At 43.3% G+C, this 15306-nt stretch overlaps 1 protein-coding gene across 4 annotated transcripts in view; it reads left to right on the plus strand.

The window, feature by feature from the left end:
* Positions 1-15306, plus strand: part of adam11 (ADAM metallopeptidase domain 11) — a 32075-nt gene that overhangs the window by 3656 nt on the left and 13113 nt on the right. For 3 of the 4 annotated variants that reach the window (XM_085284652.1, XM_085284654.1, XM_085284653.1), the window contains exons 3-6: positions 1748-1824; positions 2251-2317; positions 8729-8811; positions 13590-13647. In XM_085284652.1, the coding sequence (XP_085140778.1) occupies positions 1748-1824; positions 2251-2317; positions 8729-8811; positions 13590-13647 (285 nt within the window). The remainder of the gene's footprint in view (positions 1-1747; positions 1825-2250; positions 2318-8728; positions 8812-13589; positions 13648-15306) is intronic. The other variant, XM_085284655.1, reaches the window with a different exon arrangement.

Genomic DNA, 15306 nt, shown 5'->3' on the forward strand with positions numbered 1-15306 from the left:
CAAGTTTTAGTCTCTATCCAGGGTCTATAAGGTATCATCTTTCGTTTGAAATGTAAAACCCTCCGAGGTGAATTTGTGAAACAGCAAAAAGTGTCTGCGTTAGATTTTGACCATATTTTTAAAGTTAAAAAGAAGAAAAATGCCCATACTGCACACTAAATTTGACATCAGCACACGTTACTAAAAGATCAGCAAATGTAGAGGTCAGCTAATTAGTTGGTCGGATCAGATCCAATATTCATCCAATTCTCCTAATTGGGTAGAATAATGTGCACATGTGCTACACTGGCTCAGATGCTGCCACCGCTCTGCGGTGTTGAGAACGTTCCCTCATCCAAAGGAGTACATTTGTGACTCGAGAGGCTCTCCTGAACGAGCAGAATTATGTTTATGAGAGCAATTAGATCTTTAAGATCTTAGCAACATTGCATTTGGGTTTGTTTTGTTGTTGTTTTTTTAAACCCATCATGATTAGCGCAGTATGGCAGCTTCTGTTTTCACTGACACACTGCTAATCAGCTGAGAAGCATTCAAACTGATTTGGGTTCTCATTAAATAAAAAAACAACTCTACAACAGTAATGATGGCTATGACTTCACATGGTGACTTGAAGAATACCTGATGTAATTATACAATAGAGTGGGGTTCTCCCCCCCCCTCCCCCCCAAAATAATGTGGCAGTGACAGTGTCCACTGATGTAGTGATGAAACCACAGGGAAGATGGCTTCAGCATCTTTTAGCTTGAGCTTTGTGTTTTGGTTCATTTGCCCTGCGTGGTTGGCCTCATTTTCAGTCGACTCTTAAAAGTCAGAGTAATGACTTAATGACTACAGAGACAAGTGTTTTGCTGTGTGCTTCATAAAAGCTGGATTTGCCCAAAGGAAGGGAGCATGAAATCTGTTCTGTTTGTCTGATTTGTCTGTTTGTTAGCAGGCTAACATCCACAGTTTTCAAGATGTCATTTAAAATTTTGTGTGACGGTAAATACAAAACAACTGATTTAATTTGGGTGAAAATTGGGTCTAGGTCACACCAAATGTGAAAAGCAGTAAAAACGTTTCTATTAACTATCCCAAAGAGTTGATTCTGTTCATCTGGATGTAACGTTTTCAGTGGGAGAAAGCCGCTGAAAAAATTTTTCATCACTCATCCAAGTGACTCATTCAGGCGTATCTGACTGCAGGTTTCCCCAGCCTTAGAAAGAGTACATTTGCTTAATGACTGAAACTAGCAACACTCGCGAACAATGGTTTGTGAGGTCAGTTTCTTGTTCATTAATATGCAAATTGTCATGACCATTGATTACAACTACTCCTCAAAGAGCATTGATCAATGGCCATGAGTATTGTGGCCACTGTGTTAGAACGTCACAGTGGAACTACAACACTACAACAGACTGATGCTGTTACATTGTAATAAAACCAGACTGACGTTAGCGTGTTGTTGTAAAATGATCATAAAATATCAGTTTTATTATGTTAGTATTTGTTGGTATAAAATCAAAAGGGGGGGGGGGGGGGTTACAGGGCAGCACAAATTGTGTACAGAGTATTATGTATGTATGTTGAGAGTGATGAAATTAAGATCAAATGTTTGCAGTGTTCCAGACTGTTTCTCTTTAAGGCACCATAAATGAGAAATGATTTTAAATTCAGTTATTAACTGCAGCCGTCATTTTCTTTACAGTATTTATGTCTTCTTTGGTGTTCACTCCTTCCTCCTTCCCCTTCCCTCACTCTCTTTTAGCCCATCCATTTGGCCCAGAGCAGCTTCTTGGTAAAAGCCTTTGGTACAGCCTTCATACTCGACCTGGAGCTCAACCAGTAAGTCACCGCACACCTGCAAAGCTTACCTCAGGTCCATTAAACATCACTTTAAGTGGTTCACTGCAATTACTGACATAACTATGTTCAGACTCACACATCATATTACACGAAGTGGGTGCTGGCTAAACATTGATAAATAACAGATGGTGTAGCCATATTCAGACCTAGTCAAGCAATACACTGAAGTAAAGTGTCCTAATATTGTAGTGAGGTTTAAGTCACAACAAGTCACATCACACCTCTTTTAATACTTATTAATACTTATTGTGACACTGATTTTATTTATTTCTATGAAAGGACCAGTAAGCAAAAATCGAAACCCTTGTAAAAGAATTACTTCAGTACTAGGTCCTTTTTTTTTAAGCATTTCTAAGCACTTTTTGTTGTTTTTGCTCCTAATATTTCTCAATCTGTACACTCCAGCAATCTGCTGTCTACAGACTATGTCGAGCGTCACTTTGAGGAAGATGGCCAGCTGTCACAGAATATGGTAGGTTTACAGAAACAGTTTTAACACCGTGGCAAATGTGTTCATAATTAATAATAATTGTAGTTACACCTGCCCTGAAATTTATAAAAAAAAAAAAAAACAGTCCAAGGAGTTGGAGGTTGGGTTTTTTGATGGCTCCAAATTGGTACTAGGTGTGAATGTGAGCATGACTCTTTTCTGTCTTTGTGTCGGCCATGTGACTGACTGCCCAGTGTCAGCTGGGATTGACTTCAACCTCCTGCAACCTAGCAAACTAACATCCTGCTGACAATGGCTTTGACAGTAAACGCTCTCACATCAAACAATTGAGGCTGAAAATGATTTTTGTGGCTGTTTGTAGAAACATTATGGTTCTCCATCCCAGTTTTGAGTATTCCACCTGAATTAAACCAAGCAGAATCAGTAATTGAGTGACACAACGTTATTTTTTTTTTGTCCAGTCCAGAAATGCCTAAAAAGCATGTGTTTGAACGTCTAGAAATAAGTGTAAATGACTGCAAAATATGTGCTAGCCCAGATGTGTTGTTCCATAACAACTCTTCAGCTTATCAGGTCCACACGTTATCCTGGACCTGTGGAAAGGTGTCCAAAAACACCTTTCTGGCTACAGCTGCATGAGCCCTGATGGTTAGATTGTTGACATGGCCCTCTCTGTCATGAATTATAAATTTGAGCAAAATGGCCTTTAATAAATCCAAGACGGGCAGACAGCTTGACTCTCGACAGCCTCTGCGAGACGGTGTCTCTCTGTCTGTATCCTCTCTGCCAAAGAACCACCTGACCAATTGGTAGACGGTTGCCATGGAAACCAGCAGACAGCAGCAGTACCAGTGTGGGCCTACTTTATGTCATGAGGGGAATTCAAATCATGTGCATTTCCAGAAAGGATTAAATCAGATTTTACAGCCACCTTCTGCCATGACCTTTGGATAATCCGGGCACAGACATTACATTTGAAGATTATTTCAACGGGTTAAAATCAAAGAAATAAAAAGGCCAAATAATTAAATAGTGCAGGAAGGAGGCATAAAGATTTATCAATGGTCTCAATATGAAACACTATTCACTAATCAAAATGAAGTAAGATCATTAAATTAACCACACAGCCAGACCAATGTCTCTCTTAGTTTGATGTCATTTATCACTTTTTAAATGACTCAGTATTCCATAAATAAATTTATGTCATACTCTAAGTGTTTTGGGTTTTTTTTAAAGATTCAATTTATAATTTTGATTTTGACTTTATTAAAAATAATAATATTAATAATTGAGTTTTGGTAATGTTGCTGACCCCAAAGATACAAAGTCTGACAGACCTTACATGTTTACACTTTTTTTTTTTTTCCTACCAACTATGTTAAAATTACAATTCTTATAATAATAATCCAATTTGAGCACGGAATGAGAGAAATGGAGTTGAATAATTACTGCACTAATTTGATTAATAGTGGCCCGGTAATAGATCCCTGGGGAACACCGTAAAATAATCACATTAGAATTTAATCTAGAAATACACTTAGATTAAAAACAGGTTTAATGCCATTTATTGTTATTGAAAAGCCCATAAAAGAGTTATGAATATGGTAAAAAATGTATTCGTTTTTTTTTTTTTTTTTTTTTTTTTTTTCTTATTTTGTCCAGCGGCTCCACCATTTTTTTTTTTGGTACCCTTTATAAATGATAATACATAAGGCGGGATTATTATTATTAGCAGTAGTAGTAGTTGTCTGGTCTGTAGTCAATAAATGTTATGAAATGTTAATGCACAACGGGCTACGACAGACTATCAGCTAGCAACACTGCATGTGAAATGAACCCTGAAGACTGATGAATTAGCTTCTCTGAAACACAGGGAGAAATGGGGAGTCTTTTAGATTGATTTGCATTCCTTCTTCTTAAGTCGGTTAATGTTTCTCCTAATACTGTAAAATTGTCTCTTCTTGCCAGCACCAGATGCTTAACGTATCTGGAGGAAATTGTTTTTCCTCATGATTTTAAATACTCTAAAACGTAATGCTTTTGTTCTTTCCAGTCCTCTTTTTCACTTTACATTAGTACCTATTATTTCATACCCCGCCACCCACCCACTGCTCTCAGACTCTGAACAATGCTGAGTCCAGACATCAAGCACTCCAGCTTTTCTAATTCTGTTACAGCTGATTATGTCAAGTTCAGTACGGTTGTTTCTGCAGGACATGACTGTCTCAATTTGTGAGTGCAAGCAGTTTTGTTTTTTTTTCTTTTCCTTTTTCATTCATACAATTTCTCGGTTTTAACGTCATAGTTCACTTGTCGCTGTCCTTCCAGCACTAATAAAATTTCAGTGTGGTTTAAATGGAAGAGTGAGTGGACATCACGTGAAGTGCAACTCTGAAAAGCATCCTCAGTCCCTGACAGTCAGTGTGTGCCTGCTGTGTCAGGCAATTTGATTTCCTCCATTTAGTCTCGTAATCCTACCTTTTATTTATTTATTAACTTGCTAAGTGCTGTGAGTTGCTTCACTATTCGGTATGAATGATGAATGTTCTTTTAGTCCTCGACAGACTAGAACTGATGCCGCATGTAAATAAGCTTCATAAAAATACTGGGACTTACTCTAATGTCTGGAAGGAAGCACTGTTTAATTTATTGTTGTTAGCTTTGAGCTGATCTCTGAAATTATATATCAGTGTAAAAGTTTAATGTTGATTTTCACAGCCTTAATTTTGGATATAAATCTATATAGCAAGCTGCTGTTCCTTATTAGCTTATTATTGCCAGTGAAGTCGGCATTTCTCATGTTTCCTTTTAGCACTACCATGATGTTTACATGTGAGTGAAACGCCCAAGTTGCGCTTAGTACATGCCCATGCTACAGCATTATTTGGCCTCTTCGTGCTGTTGGCTGTCGAATGAAAATGATTGACTGACTGATTTTTTTATGGTGTTGTAAATAGGGGAGGAGTTAGGCCGTAATTTTTCCCAGCAGGCCACATGAGAAACTGTGGCTGTTGTGAAATCCCTCTCTAATAACCTGGATTCACTTTCGCTCAATATTAAAATTAATTATTTGCCTTTTTTAAGCTTATTGGTGCAGTCCCAGTCTTTCATGGGGCGGTTGTAGTGATCTGCATGAGAAACTGTGACTGTTGTGGAGGGCTGCATCAATAACCTGAACTCAATCTGAATAAGAGTCCCAGCAATGTAGAATCACCAGCTGACCATATCCTATTAAATGCATGTATTTGGACTGTGGGAGGAACATTTCATGCAGTATAATAAAATGGCTAACCTTGTGGACCCACCCTAGACATGTTCTTTCCTTTAAATTTTATTTATATATAGTGTTTCTATGGTTTCGTGAAGACAACGGCGAGATAGTTTAGTTACGTTGATGCAGAACTTTTCTAAGCTAATGTCTTTTCTGAAGCCTTGAATAAATCTGGTCAGAACACTATGAGATTACAACTTTTTACATGGAGACCTCATCTTAGTTTAATCACACGTAACTGTTGGCCTTTAAGAGTTAGCAGTTTCCATTCCTTCTTTGGTTTAATTGAATCAGAATAAAATGCCAGACAGCATTCTGCTCCAAGAGAGCGAGCCTCATATAAAGCTCATGTGTGGCGAGGGATAAAAGAGACACGTGTGACTGACTTTGGACTGAATGATGATTTTGTAGCTGACAGACAACCAGACTGATCATTAATTTGTCATCAACAGTAGCCCGACTGTGTGTGCAGATGTACCTGTGAAGATTTAATCCACCTTCGAGAAGATCAGTTGAAATGACCTTGCAGTGAAAGTAATACTCGGTGTCAGTTAAAATACATTACACATGCCCTTTGTCTTTGAAAAGTAACAAGGATGTCATGTGTCTGAGAGATAACTTAGACATGACAGGATCTCTCTGTGAGCTTTCAGCTTTGAGCTGGAGCTCAGATAAAGGTCGGCCAAGCATGAAGAACAGCAGCTCCAAGTTGCCCCTTTTTCTTTTTGATCTGTCGGCCGTGCTGGATGACAACAGGATCGGGTAGCAGACATGACTTATTGGGGTTCATTACAAACACCTGAAACTGACTCTCTCGCAGTCACATGCATGCATACGCGCGCACACACGCACACCTGAGTTCCAGGTATTTGCAAACAAAACACCTAACTTTAATGTCCATTGTCTCTGTTAAAGCATGCATGATTATTTGTGAAATTCTTTGTTCCTTCAACTTTTTTGAGCTCGCACATTTAAAACCATGCTCGTGTCACTTGACTGACAGTAGCCAGTCTCCTCTCAGATTGTCGTAATCTGATCGTTCCTGTACTGCGAGACGCAGATTACAAACACTACGTCCAAAACATGATCGTTCAGTTGGATCCTTTTAGGCGATTATGAATAATCAGGTGGAGTTACCTGGCAGTGAGGTGTACAGGTTGCTCCTTCCAGTGGTTCTGCCAACTTGGCTATGGATTGAGACAGTCACTCATTATCAGAGCAAATTTTATCCTTTATTAGAGGGGCATACAAGCAGTTCATCAGCCTTTAGAACCTTTTTTATTTTGTACCTCTTGTAGATTCTGTCTGTAGTTTTGGGGGGGATTTTTCCAGATGAATCAACAAAATTAAGTGGTGTCAGCTGACTGATAGATGGTGTGTAATGTATAGGTCTATCAGGCAGACTGTCTGGAGAAACACTTTAAAGTTGCATGTTTGAATATGTAGGATCCAGTGACTGAAAATCAGATATCTCTGCTTCTGTTGTGTTAATATAACCTTTTTTTCCATCTCTCTTGTAAGCTCCAAATTTGAAGTCTCTAATTTTATGAACATGCATTAAGAAATTAGAGACATTATTATCTTCAGTTTATTAAATCATTGCATTCTTTACAATGGGGTAAAAAGGTTCTTGTGATTTTTAGGGTCAATTCAAAATAGCTTTTTTATAATTATTTTTAGCAGGAAAAAAAATGTATACACATGATTTAAAATGACAAGTTCATTAATTCTCTTTCCAGAGTTGCATTTCAAAGCAGCTCCATGAAGTGACCGCTTTTCTCCTCATTAAAATACCCTCTGCTGCATACCCTGCTACTGTCCCTTCCTTTAAACTTTCTTCTCATTGTATGCTGCTTGCAAACAGAACGGTTGGTGGGGCTGCTCTGCTCACAACCACAGCACATGTCCAGGACATCTGCAATCACTGACATTTATACGGAGCCAAAAAGGGAAAAAATACTTTTCATAGTTGTCTCAAACAACTAGCATAACGGCTAGCTTAGCACAAAGTCAACTTAAAACTTAAACCATCAGTACTAAAAGCATGTTTTCACGGTGTAACCTTTATTAAGACTTGTGCCTGATGTACTGAACAATATTAACTTCCATATTCATGGCAGCTGTGGCTCAGGTGGTGCAGCGGGTTGTTTGACAATCGGAAGGTCAGCGAATTGATCCCCAGCTCCTCCGGTCTATGTGTTAAACTATCCTTGAGCAGGATACTGAACCCCGAGTTGCCCCTGATGCATCCATCAGAGAGTGTGCATGTGAATTTGAGCTAAACTGCTTAAGCATTTATTTAAACACTGTATGAATATATGTGTGCTTAGTGTGAATAAGACTTGTAGTAGGAAGTGCTTTGAGTCCATTTACCATTAGCAAAGTGCTAAGTCATGATACTCCTGAACGGAAGGAGTTCATCATTTGGTGATCAACAAGATTCATTTGTTCTGGATAGGATCGCTTGTAAGTCTTAAGTCTTCTTGGTGGATTTTAATTCTCATTAATTTGTACATTACAGCCACAAAAAGACAGAAAAGCATATCACTTTCTTTCTGTATTTTACACATTACAGTAACCTGTGAAATGTAATGGATCAAGAGGCATGTGAACTAATACATCATTGACGTTGTGTCTGTCTAATATGCCCATGTCAGGTGTCTGTGTGAGTGATGGGTACAGTTTGAGATCCTGTGTACTTCCCAGCTGATGGACTTGAGCAGTTCCTTATAAAACACCTGTTCATTTTCAACTTAAATGGGTTCAACCTTGACTTTAATGAATTTTGTGCTTCAGATAGCTGTAGTTGACGCTATCTTCCAGTGAATTAGGAAATTCTGATGCATACCCACTCACACTCTGTTATGCACACTTCCTTTCCCTTGCTGAAACTCTACTCAGCTGTAGCAGCTGCAGCAGGTGTAGGTTTCCCCAGACACCAAATCATACAGTAGTCACTGATCTCCTTCAGACAACCCTCCTGGTTGATCATAGGCCTCACGCTGACAGAAAATACCTACCTATGTATATATGGGCCAAAAGATCAGTGGCATCGAGGGCTTCGCAGACGGTGTTGGCTTCATTTTCTGAAATTTGACATGTACATGTTACTGGATGATGACAGTATCAGTGTCTCACTATTACCTCTTGTTTGGTTTCAGGGAGGGGAGCACTGCTTCTACCACGGGCGAATACGAGGAGTGCCGGGGTCCTGGGCTGCTTTGTCAACCTGCCACGGCCTGCAGTGAGTCCAACGCTGTGGGGCTACATTTCAGATTAAGTCACTACAACAAATGAGAACCCAAGCAATGATTTTAATTGTTTAAAATCAAACCCAATTGCACACACACCAGTATACTGTGCAAAAGTCTTGAGCCACATTTCTTTATATTTGCTTCGAATGAGCCAGACTTTCTATGCCAAATTATGCACGAAACGCCCTGAAAATCAGTGGAAACTAATCTTATTGAGTGATAAATGCAAATTAAAAAAGAGTGAAGCCACGTTAATGACAACGTGTACAACCACTGGAGGTGTGAGCAGGAAAAACGGAACAATTGACGGAAAAAGAGTGGACTTTATACCAGTTTTTAAATTGTGTTGATAGGTCACGTAAAACCAGAGTTATGATATAAATATATGCAATGTTTGGTTTTCTTCCTGAATACGATCGTTGTTCATATTTACTGCAGGAAGAAACGGTAAAAACGGCGTTTTATAAGGAAAACGCTCGAAAGCCTGTGAGCAAAGACAAAACCAAAAAACCCCCACCCTTTCCTATTGGTCGAAAAATGTACCATGTCGACCAATCAAAAAATGGTATGGCAACATGGCATTTATTGTTTAGGAAGGGGGAAATTGTAGGAATGACGGCGTGTTTTGAGATGTGAGAGATTTGCGCAAATCTTGTGTAGTTAGTGTGTAGTGTAGTCAATAGTTTTGTGTGTGTCAGAACAATGAGGCGACTGCTGAATTGGAGTTTGAGTTATTTTTACCTTCAGTAGTGTTAACATACTACACAGGTCATGAACAAGATTTTTTTTTTTTTTTTACATTTTCATTGTAAGTGGGCTAAAGCAGTTAATTAAAAGTATCCATCCATCCATCCATCTTCATCCGCTTATCCGAGGTCGGGTCGCGGGGGTAGCAGCCTAAGCAAAGAGGTCCAGACCTCCCTCTCCCCAGCCACCTCCTCCAGCTTGTCCGGGGGAATACCAAGGCGTTCCCAGGCCAGCCGAGAGATATAATCTCTCCAGCGTGTCCTGGGTCTGCCCCGGGGCCTCCTCCCGGTGGGACATGCCTGGAACACCTCGCCCAGGAGGCGCCCAGGGGGCATCCTTGCCAGATGCCCGAACCACCTCAGCTGGCTCCTTTCGATGTGGAGCAGCAGCTGCTCTACTCTAAGCCCCTCCCGGATGGCCGAACTTCTCACCCTATCTCTAAGGGAGAGGCCAGCCACCCTTCGGAGGAAGCTCATTTCCGCCGCTTGTATCCGCGATCTCGTTCTTTCGGTCACTACCCACAGCTCGTGGCCATAGGTGAGGGTAGGGACGTAGATCGACCGGTAAATTGAGAGCTTCGCTTTTACACTCAGCTCCCTCTTCACCACGACTGACCGGTGCAGCGTCCGCATTACTGCAGCCGCAGCCCCAATCCGTCTGTCGATCTCCAGCTCCCTTCTCCCATCACTCGCGAACAAGACCCCGAGATACTTGAACTCCTCCACTTGGGGCAGGAACTCATCCCCGACCCGGAGTGGGCACTCCACCCTTTTCCGGCTGAGAACCATGGCCTCAGATTTGGAGGTGCTGATCCTCATTTCCGCTGCGTTACACTCGGCTGCGAACCGCTCCAGTGCGAGCTGGAGGCCCTCACCCGATGAAGCCAACAGAACCACATCATCCGCAAAAATCAGAGATGAGATTCTGAGGCCACCAAAGCGAAAGCCCTCCGCCACTTGGCTGCGCCTAGAAATCCTGTCCATAAAAATTATGAACAGAACCGGAGACAAAGGGCAGCCTTGGCGGAGCCCATCACCCACCGGGAACGAGTCCGACTTATTGCCGGCAATGCGAACCAAGCTCTTGCAACGGTTGTATAGGGATTGAATGGCCCGTAGCAATGGGCCAGACACCCCATACTCGCGCAACACCTCCCACAGGACGCCCCGAGGGACACGGTCGAATGCCTTCTCCAGGTCCACAAAACACATGTAGACTGGTTGGGCAAACTCCCATGTATCCTCGAGAGGACAAAGAGCTGGTCCAGTGTTCCGCGACCAGGACGAAAACCGCATTGTTCCTCCTGTATCCGAGGTTCGACTAGCGGACGAACCCTCCTCTCCAGCACCCTGGCATAGACTTTCCCGGGGAGGCTGAGGAGTGTGATCCCCCTGTAGTTGGAACACACCCTCCGGTCCCCCTTCTTGAAGATGGGGACCACCACCCCGGTCTGCCAGTCCACAGGTACTGCCCCTGATCTCCACGCAACATTGCAGAGACGTGTCAACCAAGACAGCCCTACAACGTCCAGAGCCTTCAGGAACTCGGGGCGGACCTCATCGACACCAGGGGCTCTGCCACCAAGGAGTTGTTTAACTGCCTCAGTGACCTCGCCCCCGGAAATCGGTGGGTCACACCCCTCATCCCCAGACTCTGCTTCCTCCCCGGAAGACGTGTCAGTGGGATTAAGGAGGTCCTCGAAGTATTCCTTCCACCGCCCGACAATTTTCTCAGTCGACGTCAACAGCGCTCCGCCAGCACTATACACAGTGCAGGTAGAGCACCGCTTTCCCCTCCTGAGACGCCTGACGGTTTGCCAGAATCTCTTCGAGGCAGTCCGAAAGTCTTTTTCCATGGCCTCTCCGAACTCCTCCCACACCCGAGTTTTTGCTTCAGCCACTGCCCGAGCCGCATTCCGCTTGGCCTGTCGATACCTGTCGGCTGCCTCCGGAGTCCCACAGGCTAACCAAGCCCGATAGGCCTCCTTCTTCAGCCTGGTGGCTCCCTTCACCTCTGGTGTCCACCATTTGGTTCGGGGATTACCACCACGGCAGGCACCAACCACCTTGCGGCCGCAGCTCAATGCAGCAGCTTCGGCAATGGAGACGCTGAACATGGTCCATTCGGACTCAATGTCCCCAGTCTCCCTCGGAATGCTGTTGAAGCTCTGCCGGAGGTGTGCGTTGAAGATCTCGCGGACTGGGGCCTCTGCTAGACGTTCCCAGCACACCCTCACTACGCGTTTAGGTGCACCAGGTCTGTCCAGCGTCCTCCCCCGCCACCTGATCCAACTCACCACCAGGTGGTGATCAGTTGACAGCTCAGCCCCTCTCTTTACCCGAGTGTCCAGAACATATGGTCGCAGGTCTGGTGATACGATTACAAAATCGATCATCGACCTACGGCCTAGAGCATCCTGGTGCCACGTGCACTTATGGACACTCTTATGTTCGAACAGGGTGTTCGTTATGGCCAAACTGTGATTAGCACAGAAGTCCAATAACAAAGCACCGCTCGGGTTCAGATCAGGGAGGCCGTTCCTCCCAATCACGCCCCTCCAGGTCTCGCTGTCGTTACCCACGTGAGCATTGAAGTCTCCCAGCAGGACAACAGAGTCTCCAGGTGGAGCACCTTCCAGCACCCCCCCCAGGGACTCTAAGAAGGCTGGGTACTCCGAACTGCCACTCGGCGCATAAGCGCAGATGACAGTCAGGACCCGTTCCCCGACCCTAAGGCGCAGGGAACAAACCCTCTCGTCCACCGGGAAAAACCCCAACGTACCGGCAGCAAGCCGAGGGGATATAAGAATACCCACCCCAGCCCGCCGCCTCTCACCAGGGGCAACTCCAGACTGAGACAGAGTCCAGCCCCTCTCCAGGAGACTGGTTCCAGAGCCCAGACAATGCGTAGAGGTGAGCCCAACTATATCTAGCCGGTACCTCTCAACCTCACGCACCAACTCAGGCTCCTTCCCCACCAGAGAGGTGACATTCCATGTCCCTATTGCCAGTCTTGGCAGCCGGGGGTCGGTCCGCCAGGGCCTCCGCTCCTGGCCGCCACCCGGCTCACAATGCACCCGACCCCTATGGCGCCTCCTGCGGGTGGTGGGCCTGCGGGAGGATGGGCCCATGTCTCCTCTTCGGGCTGTGCCCGGCCGGGCCCCATGGACTAAGGCCCGGCCACCAGACGCTCGCCCTCGGGCACCCTCCCCGGGCCTGGCTCCAGGGCGGGGCCCCGGTAACCCTATCCCGGGCAGGGTAAACTGTTCCCTCGATATTCTTTTCATGGGGGTCTTCTGAATCGCTCTTTGTCTGGTCCCTCACCCAGGACCAGTTTGCCATGGGAGACCCTACCAGGGGGCAAAAGCCCCCAGACAACATAGCCCCTGGGATCCCTGGGACACACAAACCCCTCCACCACGATAAGGTAGCGATTCAAGGAGGAGTAATTAAATATGCATTAAAAGTAGTCTAACATAAAATGTAAATGCTGTAATTTGATTATTTTAATAAACCATGTAACTTGGATGGATTCGATGCTGGCGTGACCACAGTGCACACGTCTGCTGTTGCTCACAGTGGTCCAAGTGTCTGCTCAGGGAGTTTGTGTGTTTGCTCAGACACATGAAAAATTAGAGGGAACATTGTTCTACAGCCATCTATAAAACACGGTAGAGGCTCTGCTGGGGTTTTGGAGGCTTCATCATTTCTGCTTTCATAATTTTAACTAATTATGAAAGCAGAAAAGTGTGATTGGATTTTTATCCACAATGCAATACCACAAATAAAAACATAGATCTACAGTAGAACATTAGCAGTTATGGATTTGCTTCCCCAGAGCCTGGAGCTCAACATTATTGAACCAAGATTAAAGACTGAAGGGTCATTTATGTTTAAAATAAAATAAATAAGTCTCACCTTCCTCCGATCCACCTTTCTATTTGTTTTCTGATAAATAGAAACACATTTTAGAAAAGAAGTGGTGAAGCAATTATCATACATGATCGTTTTGTTTTATTTAGGGGGATGTTTTCTGACGGGAACTTCTCTTACGGGATCGAACCTCTTGGCACTGGAGCGGTAAGTAACTTCCGGCGACGCCATGAAAAGATGTGAAAAGACAATGCATTCATATTTTTTCTTTCACTTTTATTTATATATTTATTTAAGCAGGCCACATGTAATAGACTCTCTTTCAGTAGAGGACTTTGAATCATGTTTGGGAGCTGCTTTGTCAGGTCTCACTTTCTCACAGTATCTCCGCTCTCCATAACTTACCGTCAGTGTTACTCTATCTCTGAGTTTCTGAGTGGAAAGTGTTGAATATACACACAATCCACCACCACGGAAACATTTCCAGTGTCTGAAAAGAAGCAGATTATCTGCTGGAGGCAGGTGAGCGAAGGAAAAGTTGACAAAAAGAAAGTTTGGCCCTTTACAAATATTCAGATTTTGATCTTAAAAGAGTTGCATTTAAAATAAATGGAGATTCAACAGAGTGACTGATGTGAGTGGGATAAAAGTGTTTAGAGAGGAAGAGGCTGAGCCTTTTTTTAAATTTTTTCCATTAAGGCTCAGTGATCGCAGTACAGCTCAATTACATAGACTGGAGAGATGAATCAATAGCCTCTCAGCTCATCTTCAAACTCCCTCACTCTCTCTCTTCCTCTCTCCTCAGCTCTCTCTCAAATGGGTCATTTTCATAAAGTATTTATCCCCAGCTCAAGTGTACCACTGTGTCCAGTGGAGTTGCTGCCATTATGACAGCCCTGTGATTGATTAAATATGCATCAGCACTTTCTACTTTTTTTTTTTTTTTCCACACAGAAGCTTTAAGTTCACAATGAGAAGTCCATTCATGTTTCCTATGATTTAAGCATATGTTTTTCTAAACTATATTTAATACTTCAGCAGCATTAAGATCCATTAACTGAATGCTTTCTGCAGTTTCACGTCTGTCGATCAAATCCCAGTACAGGTTTTCAAGGCTTAGATTTCCACTTATTCCAAATCTCTACCGGCTGCTGGTTCACTTTGAATTTTTTTTTTTTGCTTTTTTTTTTTTAACATTAAAAATTATGACACATAAATCCCAAGATGAGTGACATATACACATAAGCACAGGTCCTCTGAGTACCTGATTGAAGCTCAATTCCTCCCTGGTCATAAAAGAACATGTTTACTTCTGTGCAGCATCCCATAAACATCTGGGAACTGAGGAGAGCAGTTGCTGGAGTTTTGGAAGAGTAATGAGATCAAATATTTGCCTGACATGGGATTCTAGCTGCTCAGCAGTCTGGGCTGCAGTTAGGCCTTCTACTGAAAAGACATGCTGTTTTAATGGATGCAGTATGTGATTTAGTATTGTCTTGCTGAAATATGCAAGACATTCACTGAAACAGACGCCATTTGGATGGGAGCATATGTTGCTCTAAACCCTATATATACCTTTTTAGGTGTACAAGCTGCCAAATCCATAGGCACTAATGCACTCCTATAGCATCAGGGATGCAGGCTTTTGAACTGAGTACTAATAACAACTAAAGAGGTCCCGCTCCTCTTTAGTCCTGAGGACTGTGTTAATATGCATTTGTGCATTTGTGGATGGCACAATGAACTGTGCTCACAATTATTTCTGGAAGAGTTCCTGAGCCCATGCAGTGATTTCTTTAACTGACTCATATCTGTTTTTAATGCAGTGCTGGTTGAGGGTATGAAGATCACAGGCATCCAGGACTA

Source organism: Mchenga conophoros, linkage group LG8 (assembly GCF_057382185.1).
Source record: "Mchenga conophoros isolate Kocher_MC1m ecotype Shallow Benthic linkage group LG8, M_conophoros_male_GT1.1, whole genome shotgun sequence".
Classification (NCBI taxonomy): Eukaryota; Metazoa; Chordata; class Actinopteri; order Cichliformes; family Cichlidae; genus Mchenga; species Mchenga conophoros.